Source organism: Nematostella vectensis, chromosome 2, assembly GCF_932526225.1.
Source record: "Nematostella vectensis chromosome 2, jaNemVect1.1, whole genome shotgun sequence".
Taxonomy (NCBI): Eukaryota; Metazoa; Cnidaria; class Anthozoa; order Actiniaria; family Edwardsiidae; genus Nematostella; species Nematostella vectensis.
This window is the reverse complement of record NC_064035.1, coordinates 12,135,636-12,152,790: the sequence shown is the minus strand read 5'-3', so window position 1 is coordinate 12,152,790 and position 17,155 is coordinate 12,135,636. Positions and strand designations below refer to the sequence as shown.

Sequence of the window (17,155 nt, the reverse complement as noted above, 5' to 3'; positions counted from 1 at the left end):
GCCAAAGAAGTCTTGTGACTTTTTGAGTGACAAACCCACGCCCAAATAAACACACAATGGCAACGGCCGTCACGCCAGAGAGCAATGAAAAATAAATCTTTCAATAAAAAATAATCCCTTTCTGACAGCAATTTTCTGGCTGATTCGAAAGCTCTGAATAAGCTTTTTGTCGTTCGTATTTTGCCGCCAAAAGCCGGTGCGCGCGAGTTTGCAACTCAAAAGGCGGTTCCTTAGTGGAAGTTGTCGCCTATACCATTTTTTGTCTGGGGTGGTATAGAGGAAACCCCATTCCCAGGGCCCTCGCCTACCCAAATAACACGAAAGAGGGCCCTGGGAACGAGTTCGGGGTAGAGATTTGACAAACCGTCTAGATTGCCATAAAACAGCTCGACTGCAAACTACTGTTAGAGTGAATCACACTTTTCCAAATACGAATCACACAATTTTTTAGCTGACAATGTAATCATTATTTTTATTATTATTTTATATCATTGATATATTAGGCTCGTTTAAAAAATCAGGGGCATTTATACATAGCCAATAATACAATATACCATGCTAAGAATCTAGCATTTGAGATAAGAAATGTAAAGGGGTTTGCGTCCATTAAACGCTTATTTGTAATGCATTGATAGGCCAGTATAAGAATGGGTCTTAACTTACAATGTAAGCCATTTAGATATTCACTTATCTAGCCGTGTAAACTCTATAAACCACGAATAAATGGCATGACTTCAGGGGCAGGTTCTTGCAGTAAAAGGATGGAGAAATTACTTGTAGTTTAGCGCTATTATAACATTCATTCAGCATGGCAATTTGCTATGCGTCTTCCTCTGCCAAATGGGGACTTGGGCACTGGCATAAGACATGATTCAGCAATGTCATACCGAAAAAGGCGCACTGGCATTACGTTTCATCTCAGGTTGTTTTACTGCCGGGTCAAATCGGCAAACATGTAAAGCGCGCCATAAAATGTGCGTGAGGTTTTCTTAGTTTAACCACCCCAAAATACATTGAAACGCGCGACTAATCTGGTAGCCGAGATACCAAAAATATTGTCGCGGGCAAAATGTATTTTGGAGGTGGCTTAGCCTCCTCCGCAGGCAAATCTATTGGAAAAAAAGTGCTTTGAGCGGTTTGGGCTACCTGTGTTTCGGGCACCTGGGATGTGAGGGGAGTGGGGACGAGTCCCCCTCCCCAAGAATTTTAGCTTTTTTTTGCGTTTTCGTTTTTTTTATCCGTATTTTCTTTTCTCTTTTTAAGAGAGATGCCAGCGGAGAAGGCTGGAGGTGGCTAACCTAGTAAAAATATTTAGGAAACATACGGCACATGTAGCCTAGTTATTTGAGGCGATACTTATATGACATTTTTGATAGATCCCAATTTTACAAAACATAACATTGTACAACAGCGATAAGATGGAAAATCTTGAGAACAAAACATTGTAAACCTATTGTAATCTATAAAATGTTGTTTTCCAAAAGCGGCTCACGTGGTTTGACGTCTTTCGTTGGAAAGTGTTAAGGTACTCTGGATTAAAATTTATGTCGTATAATTTATTTGAAAACCTATAACAAATTTTCTATTGTTTCTTTTTGGAATGTCTCGCACTGTTTTCGGGTGTTCTATATCTAGAGGGGGAGTAAAATACGTAAAATCTATTATATATACCTATCTATTATTGGGCCACGGTTTACTTAGCAATCCGGCATTAGAGGAGATCAGGGGCTCATAAGTAGGGGCAATCATCTGTATTATATAACTGTCACAGCGTTTCCTAGGATCAGGCTATTTTTAGACGCGCGCGCACGAACTGGCCAATCAGCTACTTTGACGTTGGTCGCGCGCGCGAGTGACGTGAGGCCCTACGCGCAAATTGCAGTTAGGAAGAATATATTTTTATCTATCATCCGTCGGTTTTGTTTGTTTACCAAAAGAATTGCAAGCTAGAATTCAAAGTCATAGGTAGGGTTGGATTCACATTAAAGAAGAGAGCAACAAAAAGTCAAAGTATCGAAGAGAGAACATAGCTTTTTGACTGAGACTGCGCGTGCAGTTGAGCTCAGCCAAAACGTCAACACAAAGGTTGAAACTGATTGGCTCATCCGCGCGTCTAAAAATAGCCTGATCCTAGGGAACGCCGTGACACCTATATAGTACCAGAACATGGGGAAGTTGATTGCCCCTATTTATGAGCCCCTGAGGAGATACGGTAGCTAGCTTGAGGAATCCACGTGTATCTGACTGATGTGGTTACCGGATCTAAGAGTTCTGTTCACCTGAACGTGAACAACGAAAAACATCAAAAGTCTGCGCACAAACTAAACGCGCAACTCTTGTGATCAAGCCGTACGCCCACTTCAAATGGGGTCGATTCCAGAAAATATCAATACCCCCCTCGCTCCCAGGAAATCGAGATCCCGAATTCGAAGTGCCGAATTCGGGTGGTTTAAATCATATATATTAATGAATCTCTGTACTTCGGCAAGTTTACAAAGAGCAAATTTAAGATGTTGGGGTTACTCGGGAAAATTCTCTATGAATCACCCCCTGCACATTCGAACATTCAAAGTACACACCGGTTACGATGCCGGCACAAACGGCGTGACTATAGCGTATCGAAGAGCACGTGTTGATGTGATATTAGAAGCTCCACGGCGAGTCTCTGGAACTTCATGTCCACCAGTGAGTCAAGGGAGTCGCCTTCTGGGGCACGCATAAGCGTCGGCCCAAACACGATGGAAAGGTTCTCTTCCGTCATCATGTTTTTACTGCGCCTTTGTGACACCCTAATCAGTAGGAACCGTAAAAAAACGAGTCAGGAGAAAGATAGTCAGTAAACCACGACAAAACAGGGATAGGCCTGTGAAGCCGTGATTTTGTGAAGGGTAGTCCCTACACTAACAATCAAGCGGGCTAAACCGACAGTGCTGAAAAACGCAAGACTAGTTCCAGCACCGCGCGGTTAAACCAGCCTTTTTGTTTTGAAATGGCGGCGTTTTACCGGCGCACTCTCACATTTTGACGAATGCTGAGAAAACTAGATCAAACCTAAGGCTAAAATTTTCTTTATGACTCCCTCATTATCAAACAAATCTGTCATCTTTTGTACAGTATCGTTTTAATGCTGTACAGTAAGTCAAAACAGCGACCGAAGTCAGCCTTTCGTACCTTTACTGGAACAATTCAACACTGAGATTTTGTTTGTTTTCGCCAGAACAAGCGCATGCGCATACGTTATTCAGCACTGTCGGCTACACCTGTAGTAAGAAGTAGGTCGTTCTTACTCACCTATGGAGATGTCCCATTAAGAATTTCATCGTCTCATAGTGCGCCTGTGGAAGTTCCCCTAACGCCTTGGATAGCTCTTCTATTCTTAGGTGTTTGTCTTGTGTTTCTGAAAGCACACGACAATGCAACAGAGATTAATTAAATATCAATTTAAGCGGTAATCAACAAAGGTGGGAGAAAGGCAATCGGGACAAAGATAATTGTGACGGAATGACAATAAAATAAGTTTGGTCTCCGTGTATATGTGGAACAGGATAAAACCGACAAGAACGGTCTTGCCAACCAGGGGTGGAGAGGATGCTGTGACTAAACAGGTATGATCGTGGCGGGAGAGCATAAACTGTGTCTTCCTGCAATTGGAACAGGGTAGAACCGACAAAAGTAATAATCGACAAGAGATGGACACTTACTTGCAGCGGCTATGAATTTACTGTAAGTCTCGAAAGTGATGAGGGGTAGAGGCAGTTGACGGAAGTACAGCTTGCACACGCCTGTGATAGTGTTGATATCGTCGTACGTGGAGAGGTTCACCGATTCGCCATCTGAGTAATTAACGGTTGTGTGAGTGCTTTAAATATCTAGAATATTTCCGACGTTAGTTGAAGACTTGCCTTTGTCAAATGAATTTTTGAGTGCTTCAATATCATCCGCGAAGCCAGAAACTCGGTAAAGTCCCTCTGAGTCCAGGCCTGTAAGAATATGTACACTGTTCAGTAATACTGTAATATCCTTTCTTAAAAGCAACAGGTATCATCTGATAGATTCAAAGCTTTTGCCTGAGTTTGATCGTTTAAACCATAAGCGTATTACCATAAAGAAACCAAAGTTTCTAAATCCATAAAAATACGGTATATTCCCTGGGGGGGGGCTCCCATGAAAAGAAGACGGGAGGCAACCAAGAGGCAACCGCGAAAGCTGGAGAGGACCACAGGGATACCGCGCGGATCAAGTCTCCCCGCGGATGCCCAGAAGTGAGTTACCGGATGAGCTGCTTCAAGCTGCGAACAAGATAGCCAACTGGTTCAGGGTAAATAGTTAACTTCTTTGTCCTTTGCACTATATTTTAAATGCCAGGTCAACAACTGTCCCGGCCGCCGACTAAACTCTTACGTTTCGGTTTCTGGGATATTCACGGGCATCAAAGCAAAAACCTGGGTAGTAAGTTAAAACTACAAGAGGTTAAAAATTATATCGACAAGCACGATATTTTTGGCATAACAGAGACACATGCCAATGTATTTATCTATTATTGAAATCAATAATAGATAAATATGTAAAAAGCAAACCCAAAAAGAAACGTAATTTACCTTATTTCCCTTAGAAGTTCCACTATGTATATTTTTATCAAAACACCATTCTAACAAGCTTTGACCTTGTGAAGAATATATGAAGGATGTAACAGCATTCCAAAGATTTAGATGCCATACTGTAGTTCAGCGGCGGATCTAGCTTTTTGCCAAGGGGGGGGGGGGGGGGGGGGGATTTGGCCCAAAAATTTTCGTCATTATTTTACCTTCGTAACGATTTTGGGGTGAAAAGATACACTGATAATAATAAAAAAAGAAAGCCCAAGGGGAGGTTTAAACCCCCTACCCCCCCCCCCCCCCCCATAGACCCACTACTGTAGTTTTCATGTACCACAACTGATTATTCAGAAAAATGTGTTGAAACTAAACTCCACAAATATACCTCCTGTCATGCATTACATATTGGTGCACCCACCCATTGGCCTGTTGGTTTTAGAAACCCTGGATCCACCCATACTGGCTAATCAAAAATGAATGCAATGGAGGCAAATCCTAAATTATTACTGAAAGTGCTTAATTCCAATTTCTAATTTCAAACCAAACCATGTTCATTGACCTATGTTAGAGAGAAATAAATATAACAAAAAGTCAATGGGGAGAAGAAAAAGGGAGAAATGAATGACTATAATTGAACTGTGACTCTAAAAAATATATAACAATAATGAAATAATAGCATAAATGAGCATATTACTAACATTTTCCCCTGTTTTCTTTACAGATTTATTATTGAAAAAGCACTTGATGTTGTCTTTATATAATTTAAGTTTGAGAAACAGGAGTTTGAGAGACGGGGTGCTCCACAGCATAATCAATTTTAACCCTAAGGGATTCTTACCTCTAAGAGATAGCACAATGGGTGTGGTCAGAGAAATTTTTAACCCTGAGAGATAGCATTAAAAAACAATGCTGGTTTTAATTTGCTGACGGATCCTATATTGTTATGTTACCGACAATAAAGTCGAAAGTATTAACTGATCAGTTGACTTGTGGTTTATTGTAAAATACATTTCAAGCGATTGGGCCACCACTTAGCGTGAGATACCATAAAAGATAGCAGAATCGGAAAAATACTCCTCCCCGGGCGTGAAAACCCCTAAAAGAAAGCAGAATCGGAAAAATCCTAAAACACACCCTAAGAGATAGAAGTTGGTAAGAACATTATACCATAAAAGATAGGTTGAGCACCCCCGTCTATCTTTCTGGAGAGTCCCCCCCTGAACCTTGCTAATAAAAAACCCTTCCCTTGATAGAAGTTTCATTAATGTACACTTGTATGAAAGCTACATCCTGACCAGCTTTTCCCTTGCAAAGAAACAAATGATGGATGCAACAGCATTCCAAAGATAGAATGATACAGTTAGATACACTTCAGGTGCCATATGGAAGATTAATATTACTGGCTTATTGCTGGTGATACTCCATCACCAAGGAAATTAAAATTCACAAACATACTTCCAGTCATGCATTAGACATTGGTGCATCCACCCTGTAGGATGGAGGCCTGCTTTTTTTTAATAAAAACCATGGATCCACATATGCTAATGCTACTCCAAAATTAAATGCAAGGAGGAGAACAAATTTTCAAACCTATTCCCTATTTTAATTTATTTAGGGTGCACACACACACACACACAGAGAGAGAGAGAGAGAGAGAGAGAGAGAGAGAGAGAGAGAGAGAGAGAGAGAGAGAGAGAGAGAGAGAGGGGGGGGGGGGGGGGGGGGGAGAAGGAAGAAATTGGACTATAGCTTTGATAAATAAAATCTTCCGTAATGCAACAACTTGGTTGAGCACTCTCCTAACATTTCCCCTTTCCTCATTATTATCTTTAGGTTGATAGAAAAAATGTTTTCAGGTCTGTCATTGAGGGCAAGTATTTGCTTTAAAAAAGCCTATTTCGCATTTACTGCTGTATCAAAGTAAGAAATCCCCTACTTTATTATCTTTAAGACATTTGCCTATTCTCATGTCTCCCAGCCTTCAGCATCAATCATGGCCCTCGGGCAATCCTTGGTTGGTTTTACCTAAATAAAAGTGAAAACAATTATAAGTATTTTTTTTCTTTCAAAACAACATTTTCATCATGCCAGTTATAACCTTATTAACTTTTCACAACTATTTGGATAATAAATAAATAAACACAATAGATAGTATTCAAGATGCAGACAATATAAGCTAAGCATTTTGTGTTTTTACTTTTGATGAGAAAATTCTTTTGTAACTGTAAAGTTAATATATAGTAAGGATATATATAGTATATATAAGTTATTTGTAGTTTTGATAATGTTAAAAAAGTGGCTGTATCTTCGAGAAGCCTAAATACACAGAATATAAAGACAGGAAAGATCTTCTTTAGCAATAAATGACAGGATGATATTTGTCAGCCTTTATTAAATATCTCAACGCAGTCAGTATAGAGAGAACGAAGAATATCAAAGGATGTTGTTATGCTCAAATTGTTTGACTTAGACCACGAATTCTCAAAGCAAACTCTATAAACAAATGCATAAATCGAACAAGCTAAGTGACATTGAAACAGTAACTAGACTACTACGTATTTCTGTCGTTAAATTCTTACTTACCGTGAGGAATATATGCCTGAATTTATAGAACGTGTAGATATTTACGAATTGAACATTTTCATGGCGATTGCCAGTGGAATGAAAACCACTCAAGTGCACTCCAAAATTATAAGCCGATCGGAATTCAAGTAGATGGTATTTAAGCCAATCAAAACAGTGATAGATGACTTTGATATGACATCTTGACGTCAAACTGGTATGGTGTTTTAGCTTGGCGATTGGTTTTGGAAAAAAAAACACGAATAAACGAGCATTATAAAAGCACAACAATAAAAGAAACATAACTGTGATATTCTCAATTCAAACCGTCGTTCAAAACTCACCTTGGCAGTGTTTTTTGTCGCTTTCTGTTTGTCGCTTGTGTGGTTGTGTTCGCTTTTTGTTGTAAACTGTGAACTTGTCAACTTTCTGCTAGCAAGAAACTCGTGGACACAAGCGAATTATTTTTATAGCTGAAAACATACATAAATCCAAGGCCCTTTCTTCTCAGGATCTCCTTATAGATCTCCATAGATATAGACGTGAAGGAATGTTATTAGAATGGTAGTGTAGAGCCTCTAAATAGTCCTCTTTTTGCTGCTGCAACGGACGGGATTTACGAACACTCGGGTAGATTTTACTATCGGCTCGTACTTCAGACAAAACGGTTCCTCAAAGATTTCAACCCATTTGAATCCGCATATTTTCTCATTAAATACTATTTTCAATCTACCTTTTTTGCTGTGAACATACGAACTTTGATGGCGGTAAAAAATAAAAATACGTAAAAACGTAAGACCGAGGGGGCCTGGGAGTTGCACGGTTGACTGGATGGATGGATTGTGACACCACAGGATACCCGCGCGATGACCACAAAACCAAGTCGCATAGCTATACCATATTTCTATACCTATGGAGCTCCGCGCGCTGGCTTTGCTACGAATTTGAAACATATATCAGCCAGGTCACCAATACAAACCACAGAATCGCGCTGACAAAACTGCAAATTAGCAATCATAAGCTCGAAATCGAAGCTGCGCGTTATCGAAAACCTTACAAAAGAGCAAATGAGAGGATATGCCCTATTTGCGCTACCGCTGAGGTGGAAGATGAGGTTCATTTCCTGACAAGATGCCCCAAATTTTGCAATGAAAGAGCCGAAGTTTTCACAAACATACAAATGGCAACAAACATTAATGTTAATCGAATGTCAACGAACCTCTCCCTCCTCCTCATTAATTCACCTACAAAACTTCAAAAAATAATATCAAAATTTATTGCCAAAATCAATGCGTTACGAAGCACATTAACGTTGTAGTCCTACATCGCATGTGAAACTATCTTAATTTTATTTGGAACTCATCCCATGTACACAATCTGTATAAGGACCAAATAAAAAGTATTTATGTATGTATATGTATGTACGATCGTCCTATCTTTTATAGCCTGCGTGCAGCCGGAAATAGTTCCATTATTAATAGTAATAATTATTAATAGTAATAATGGATCTATTTCCGGCTGCACGCAGGCTAATCTTTAAGGGTATAAAATTTCGACCAACAGCTATCCCTTACGGGGTTTTTAAGGATTATTCCGATTCTACTATCTCTTAGGGCGTGTTTAAGGATTTCTACGATTCTGTGACCTCTTAGGGTATAAATATGACAAACTGTTATAACTTAGGGGATGTTTAACGTTTTTTTACGATTCTGCTATATCTAAGAGTTAAAAATTCCTTCGACCACACCCGAGTTGCTATCTTTAGGGGTAAGAATTGCTGTTGACCACACCCAAAGTGCTATCCCTTAGAGTTTAAAATTGATTTTGCCGACGACCACCCCGTCTGATTTTTTCTGGAGTCCCCCCCCCCCCCCCCCCCCCCCCGGGGTATATTCTTTCTTCAAGTTGTCGAGATATTGCCGCGATCAATCAATAAGAGCCTACACTCGATAAAGCGCCAAAACGAGTACTGACGGTATTTGCGTTGCTACTGACCTCTCTTTTCGACTTCGTTTATGCAAATATCAACTACAAATGGTCTTTTCGTGTTATGAAGTTTGACGAGTGTAGTGAGGTCCACGCCAAAGGCTACAAAGATAACACTTTGAATGAGTATAACGTGGTTTCACGAGACGTCAAGAAACGTTCAGTTCTGCAGGGATCTTTCCCTTGTACAGGAAAAAGTATTCACCTCTTTTGATATACTTTTTGTCCGGCTTGCAGTTATTTGGGATCGCTTTTGTGCACTGTTTGTGTGCATTAAAGCCACAGTCTGAAAGAGAGTAAAAAAAAACATGAAAATAACAGTACTGAGCAGGATAGGATAGGAGGATCATCATCCTAGAACCTACCAGTGGCCCATAATAATACAAAAGAGTGTAATGAGATAACAGCTGTATTAAGTTAATAAAATATTATCTACTTAGTAAAATATTATCTACTTAGCTACTTAGTAATCCACACCACCCTATTTACCATCTTCCATAAGTCACTAAATTACTATTTTTACCTTTTGTTAGTTAATCATCAATGAACTTTGTACATATACTAGCTATAACATGCCATTGTAACTCATTTATAACCTGAAGAAGGCAGGTATTGGCCTGCCGAAATATCGTTCTAAAAAACATAAATCTGCGTTGTTGTCGACTTTTTCTTTTAAAGGTTTTATTAATTAATCAACTGTCGACGCAGACCACAAGGTCCGACGCACACCAGCAGATAGAGGCTGTCCGGTGGTTTCTTCCTACGTTTTTGTAAAATATTATCGTTGTTTTCGAGAGAAATAAAATGGACATTATGTTTAGCGGTGTACACGTTAAAATAAACGAAACGTGAGACATGCCCGTCTGTCTGCTGTCTGTACGTCGCACCCACTGTCCGTCCGTCCGTCCGTCTGTGTCTTTCTGCCTGTCTGCTATGAGCAGGAAAAGATGAACAGGTCGCTTACCTTGACACTTAACCCCCTGCATAGTAAGCCCCCATAAAAAGTTCCGACAATGATCGCACCAATGAGGACCCTTGAAAGTGTTCGTCTGCAAGAAAACATTACATGAACGTTACCCCGTAATCACACAAACCTGACCTAAAAGTCAATCGTTTGTTATTCAAAGCGCGGTGTCAAGCAGGTAATTGATCGAAACGTTTCCTGTCATGTAACGAGGAATGCTGACGATAAATAGCGTTTGCTCCCCCCTCCCCCCCCCCCCCACAATAACGTGCCAAAGTCTCTATTCCGTGGTTTATTGCAAAATCGATCTTCTAAGCTCTGCCAGACGAAATCACGAGCGCAGTCACGCACGTAGGTCACGCACACATGTCACGGCATTGACCAACAGGTGTAACGTGACATATAGATCCCGCATCAGGTTTGTGTGCTGTTGCACAAATGAAATCTTTAAATTCAAATCACTCGTCCATAAATCTATATAGGGGACTCCAGGCGTGTAGATAATACCTTAAAGTTATGCGCTTTCGTGTATGCTGACGGTTTCACGCTAGGTCGCTTGCTAGCACTAAATCGTCTGTCCTGTAAACAAAAACACAGGTAGGGAGTTAGATGGAATCACTGCTGAAAGGAGACCTTATTCCTTGTTGGGCTTTTTCGTACCAAGCGAAATAGTCGAGTCCTGAGACCCCTCAGACACATCGCGCACGCACACGGCTCATGTGGACCACACAGACATCTTTACGTACGCTTGGGGTGGACAAGATGCAGTGCTCCTACAGATATTTACAAACTAGCTCTTAATCTGATCGCACGGAATGCGAAGGATGCGATTCAAAATTTACGCGATAATTCACAAGGATGTTTTTCTCGGCTTGCACCTAGCATCGTAGAATGGAAGAAAAATCACTCCAAACCACACATCCCCTGACATTGTCATGTTAATGTCTCAAAAACGTGGTAAATGTGGCAAATGTGGCATAGAAAAGTAACAGTTGGAATAACTGGCAAAAAAGTGATTTTGAGTAACTTTGCGATTATTGTTTAGCTGGGCCTTACCAGCGCAATGAACCAGACTTTCACAACCTCCCAGCCAATCGCCGCGGCTGAAATAACCCTTTCGTACGACATGGGGTCGTAAAATGGACGGCTGACGCAAAGAACAAAAGCGAACCGGATCCGATGCCATTAACAGAACGCGTCGCTATACGCGCAGTGTGTGAGCGGGCCAAGAGACACAAACTCTTACCTCCCCCGTCTGTCATATTCAATGAATTATTCTATGCTGATTAGCAGGTACATGTAGGTCACATAACACAAATGACGCATTCGAAAACTAGAAATTACAGACGGTCCCTAGATAACAAAAATTCAATCAAACGGTATCGAATATATCGAATTACAACTTATTATTTAAAAAAGTAGTTGAACTGACAGAAACTTTATATTTGCCTCTGAATGTGTATTTTTGGATAATGAATTATTTTTTAATTTACAAACCGCACGCCAACCGCTGCGAATAATATAGGTGTATGATCTGACGGGAAAAGCTCGTTCTAGTCCCCGACAAAGGTCTCCCGCCAGCAAACGATCTGCTAGACGAAACTTCTCACTTTAGAAATCCCTTGTAGGCGCCCTGTTTTGTAAATATGACCGGTGTAATTTTCATAAATACCAATGGAAAATGGAAAATTTATCATGTTGATATCATTTTTTTGTACCGCAAATGGTTGTGTTGTGTTTGAGCGAACAGTACGGGGATGTCCGGCCCACTATTCGGCCAATGAGGGAACTCGTAGCACCCTAGCCGTGAAATAAAAGAGTCTGTGGTTGTAATTGTGAATGCACGAGTACGCTTACGCTACAAAACATAAAATTTAACATATGATCTTGACGGTGACTATTAAATATATTATTTTCGTAGATTACTGATATTTTATTTTAACTCATTCTTATAACTTTTTATATTTAACAGTTTTGGGGTACTTTTTCCTAGAATTATATAAAAGGTAGAAAATATTTTAAATTCAAACTTTATTGGTACTTCAAATCTTTGTTTTCGAAAATAAACCATAAATAGGTTTATAGTTTAATGCTAAACAACATTTTCACGCTAACGATTTTAAAGGGTATTAGATATTTTACTCTCTTGGTTACCACTTCAAGATAAGTACAATATCTCAATCATGCTGTTGTTAACTTAAGTGGGTTTTACTCAATTACCTCTTTAGGAACAACCACTGGAGAAGCTGGCACTTGTTTAGAATCTTTAGTTTTATTAGTAGGTTGCACCACCTCTGTTTGGCTTTCCTTCTTAGCTGGCGACTGTGGACAAGTTTTTAAGGTTATCATTATTTGTAACTTAGTATGTTTAGAATGTGATACTTGAGTGAATCATTATAGGTTGGCTTTCCTTCTTAGCTGGCAACTGTGGAAAAGTTTTCAAGATATCTTTTTTTTGTAAGTTAGGATGTTTAGAATGTGACACTTGAGTGAATATTTATAGTTAACAAAACAATTAGGGAAACATTCCCTAGAGGCATTTTGGTCCTGTTCCCAGAAAACAGAGACCTTTGAAAACACAGGATACAATGCAGTTAGTCACACTTTAGATATTGGTAGGCCTTCTTTTATATTGTGAATACTAAATAAAAAGTAAGCATGAAAAACAAATAGTACTTTAGCTGGTTTAAGCCATTCCAATTATCCATATAAAAAACTCACAAACTGTTCTAATAAAGATCCTAGATAGCGGCCTCCCCTGGCTTCAATTTGCTGGGTGGGTTGTCAGTTAATGATGTTACTTTTTTTGCTGGGTATAGTACAAATTCACACATATCACACAACTACAGAGGTTATTTACTTCAACTGATGTGTTTTTTGGTAAATTTTCAAGGCACAAGAGTAAATTTAAAGTGATATTTTGCAAGTCAGTCTGTAACCCACACAAAGTCTAATCCAGTTGTTTATATCGCCAAAGCCAAAATGGTTCTAGTGTTTTGCCAGATATCATTGGACACAATATTGCATAGAGACAAGGCTAGGTGCTAGAAACAAAGATTATCTGATACATATACTCTACAGCAGCATGTAGCCTCTACACCATTATAATGAAATCTGGAATAATTAATGGATTTAAAAGGTTATTTAGATTAGTGCAAAGCAGTATCCTAGTTCATTAAAAACAAAAACAAAGAATTTTAAGATGGTGTCACTGTTATAGGCATTTTTCTCTTATTTTTAGTTTTTGAAAAAAGAAAGTGTTTTAAGTTTCAACAGGTTATTGGCATCATGGTGATTATTTAATTATTTACAGGGCACTTTCTGTGAGGCATACTGATGAGAACACTGTTTGTGACTCAATATTAAACAGTAAGTAGCTTTATTCAGGAAAAATAATATTGCAAGAGTGCACTGTATGAAATTATCATAACTCAAAACCACGAAAGGAAGAGAATCTTCCAGCTTGATAATACATTAGAAAATTTTTTATCCCAAATTCCAATAAAACTAGAAATCAAACCTAAAAACAAAATGTATCAAGTGGTTTAAAGTATGTGGTATATTCTTTAACGATGACTAAAAATTTAACAAAAAATTCTGACTCCAAACCAATCAATTATAACAATTGATTACAATAGTAATACATATAGCATCAAGTATATCAATAAAAAAAACATTTACAGTAAAGCATAAAGTAAGCTGGGTTTTTTAGATATTTTATAAGCTTTTTTTTAAATTTTAGATTGTCTGTATTTTAATACAACACTGAGGTCGTATAAATAAAAATTTCACAAAAGCTTGGTGGAAAACCATGGGCATGCACTTCATTAAAAGCGTTTTTAAAACCTTGTATAAGCATGCTAGCCAACATATTAGTATTACTTGGGACTTTTTAAGTTGGCATCAACTACTGATAAAATTGGAAATAATACCTACCTGTGTCTTAGCCCCATCTGTCTCAACAGCTTTCACTTGCCCATTTTCTTGCACTGCTTCCTTACTACCCTCATCTGGCCTGACTGCATCTATCATCATTGTATCGATATAATCTTTAGCATAAGTGTCCATGTACATCGTGATGAGACCATCAGCTACCAGTTCGTGGATGGTCTGGAACCTCTTATCACCTGGTGAGTGAGAGAAATATGAAGAGAGTGAGACTTTCACCTGGGGCAATATACACAAGAAACAAAAGAAAATTGTTTCCAAGGAATAAACAAAGCTTTGGGACTTGAGTTTTTAAACAATACTCAAGAATGTCTTAGCGATATGAAGAGAAAGATTACATAATAATAGAAAGTTTCAAAAGGATGCTTAGAAGTTGTTATTTGCCAGGATCAAAGGTTTTAGTAGTTTGTCAGAGTTAAGTAACTACTTACCAACGTAATGCATTCCATCATAATACAGCCTAAAGTTTTTTGTCCCATCGAATCTGGCAATACAATCACAAAAGAGTATATTGAGACCATATTGTCATTGACTGAAATATATATTGTTTAGTGTTGGTGTATAAATGCAGTATAAGTATTATGTATCACTACCAACCTCATTGTCAAAGTATATGCCCATGGCGAACGTTGGCTTTCCCGGACAAGGTAACAGCCGTCTTGACGACTCACCAGCTCATCTGCCTCTTCTCGTGAAATAGAACCATGAAACCTGTTGAATGAGTGGTTATGTAATAGAACCATGAGACCTGTTGAATGAATGGTTATGAAATAGAACCATGAAACCTGTTGAATTAGTGGTTATGAAATAGAACCATGAAACCTGTTGAATAAGTGGTTATAAAATAGAACCATGAAACCTGTTGAATGAGTGGTTATGTAATAGAACCATGAAACCTGTTGAATGAGTGGTTATATAATAGAACCATGAAACCTGTTGAATGAGTGGTTATGTAATAGAACCATGAAACCTGTCGAATTAGTGGTTATGAAATAGAACCATGAAACCTGTTGAATGAGTGGTTATAAAATAGAACCATGAAACCTGTTGAATGAGTGGTTATAAAATAGAACCATGAGACCTGTTGAATAAATGGTTATGAAATAGAACCATGAAACCTGTCGAATTAGTGGTTATAAAATAGAACCATGTAACCTGTTGAATGAGTGGTTATATAATAGAACCATGAAACCTGTTGAATGAGTGGTTATGAAATAAAACCATGAAACCTGTCGAATGAGTGGTTGATAATAAACATGTTCAAAATGATTTTAAGTAAAACTAAATATCCTGGCATACTTACTCTTTCCCATAATGGGCAGGTTTTCTTGCAATCTGATAAATAAAAGAAAATATTTGTATCATCATTTGCACAAAGAATTATCATTGATTATTTGTAGAGGATATAATATTATTTGAGTTTTCTTACAATCTGCAGAAATATATTTTTTGTATGATATATCCTAATATTATTATACAAATAACTTATTGAGGGTTTTACACAGATAATAATCTGATCTGGCATTGATACAAAGAGTAGATTAAGAGAATTTGTGATAACAGGATTGATAGAGTAAATATGTATAAAATAGATTTCTTCACAAATATGTTTATGTTTCAATGGAGTATGTAGAATCAGCAACTTATACCAACAATATCAAAGTTAACCCTAAAAAGCATTGCATTGGAAGGAGCAATGCAATGATGCTAAAAAAAAAAAACAAAAAAAACAAAGGTAGGAATAAATAGACGGATTTTTGAAATACCCTAAATGCCCCATAAACCAGTTGACAGGGCATGTTACTCACTCGCTTTTAAACTCATATCTTTTGGATTGACTAATTTTGCATATTTTATGATCAAGTGCCACTACCATAAATGGGCATAAATAGTGGAACGTTTTCATTGAAACATATGTTCTTCTGCAACAGGTGTCAGCAAGTCTCTAGCCACTCGGGCGGGACAGAATATTCATTGAAAACACATAGTTACTCCAGCAATAACGCGATTCACTACCTCGTTATTACAAACGACGCAAATGGGTTGAGGTGCCTTTTGCTGGAGTTGATAAACTATGAATAAAAAAGAAAGTAAAACTAATTAGATTCTGTCAAATAAAACATGTCGGATCAACGGGTTTTAGGGAAACAATGACCAAAACATAACAGGATGAATCCATGCTTTTGGCGACTACTACTTGTTACTCACGATAGGACTTCCAAACTGGTTCCTTGTCATCTTCGACTGTATCGTAGACCCTGCCGTCTACTGTAACTAGGGCAGAAAGGAAACAATGTTACAGAAGACGTGATATGTTGGATAACCTTGGAGCGCAGTACTCATGCTTTCTACCTTTCAGCGTGCAAATGGCGAACTTTCATCGCCTAGAAAATCAACTCTGTTCTCTAGAAAATAGACCTCCTCATACCTTGTTGTGTCATTGCTTGTCCCTAAGGTCGTAATGAGTTATAAAACGCGAAGGCAAGGATAGCGTTTGTTAGCAGGGAGAGTAATAATCCGCCGAGCCTCTAAACAGTCATGTTTGCACTTTAAAGTCTTCGCCTCCTTGATCGCGCAATCTTATGGACTTCACAATCAATTGGACATCTCTAGATGGTGTAGATAAACGACAGACGTTTGATTGAGTAAGCAGATAGCGTGAGCATGCAGCAAACTGAAGCAAACGCTTAGTTTGATAACCCGGTGTGCGATCAGCCCTTCGTCAGTAGGAGATGGAAGGGAGGAAGGAGGAAGTGGCTTGAGGAAACAGCTGGCTCAGCTACCGGCCAGCGGTTAGTAGAGCTAGATCCAGATTTCGCTCGGGGGCTTGGTTAGGGGAGGGAGGGGGGGTTGACTATCGAGACTTGGAGATGCGGAACAAAAGATGTGACATTTCAGTAGAGTGATAGAAATACAAGGTTATGATAATAGAATAATAGAATTTGCCCTTACTTCTATTTCCGCGCTGCTAATACAATATTAATGTGACCGTAAGATTTGTTGATTTTGTCCTTCCAGGAGATAATTTATTACGACAGGATAACGCATGTTCACCTGATTAATATAATGCCACACCTAAATGAGTCATTAAAAACCTGTA

The 17,155-nt window shown here is 38.6% G+C and overlaps 1 protein-coding gene across 2 annotated transcripts; it reads right to left on the bottom strand.

Moving 5' to 3' along the window:
* Positions 1-2,439: 2,439 nt before the first annotated feature.
* Positions 2,440-16,817, bottom strand: LOC5514041 (N-chimaerin). Of its 2 annotated transcripts, XM_032383667.2 has the most exons (16): positions 16,484-16,817; positions 16,264-16,329; positions 16,072-16,127; positions 15,359-15,390; positions 14,653-14,766; positions 14,487-14,539; positions 14,044-14,234; positions 12,328-12,429; positions 10,615-10,686; positions 10,108-10,192; positions 9,349-9,429; positions 9,153-9,245; positions 3,903-3,980; positions 3,702-3,833; positions 3,292-3,397; positions 2,440-2,789 (listed from the first exon to the last, which is right to left on the bottom strand). In XM_032383667.2, the coding sequence occupies exons 1-16, from the start codon at positions 16,494-16,496 to the stop codon at positions 2,609-2,611; spliced, it is 1,455 nt and encodes a 484-aa protein (XP_032239558.1). In that variant the 5' UTR covers positions 16,497-16,817; the 3' UTR covers positions 2,440-2,608. The 2 variants fall into 2 exon arrangements, with proteins under 2 accessions (XP_032239558.1, XP_032239559.1); XM_032383668.2 differs by lacking the exon at positions 12,328-12,429.
* Between the last annotated feature and the right edge of the window lie 338 nt (positions 16,818-17,155).

Coding starts and splice junctions, on each gene's coding strand:
- LOC5514041 (XM_032383667.2), bottom strand. Junction 16,128..16,263: donor ACCAGTTTGGAAGTCCTATC/GTGAGTAACAAG, acceptor TTTTATTCATAG/TTTATCAACTCCAGCAAAAG. Junction 9,430..10,107: donor GCAGGGGGTTAAGTGTCAAG/GTAAGCGACCTG, acceptor ACTCTCTTTCAG/ACTGTGGCTTTAATGCACAC.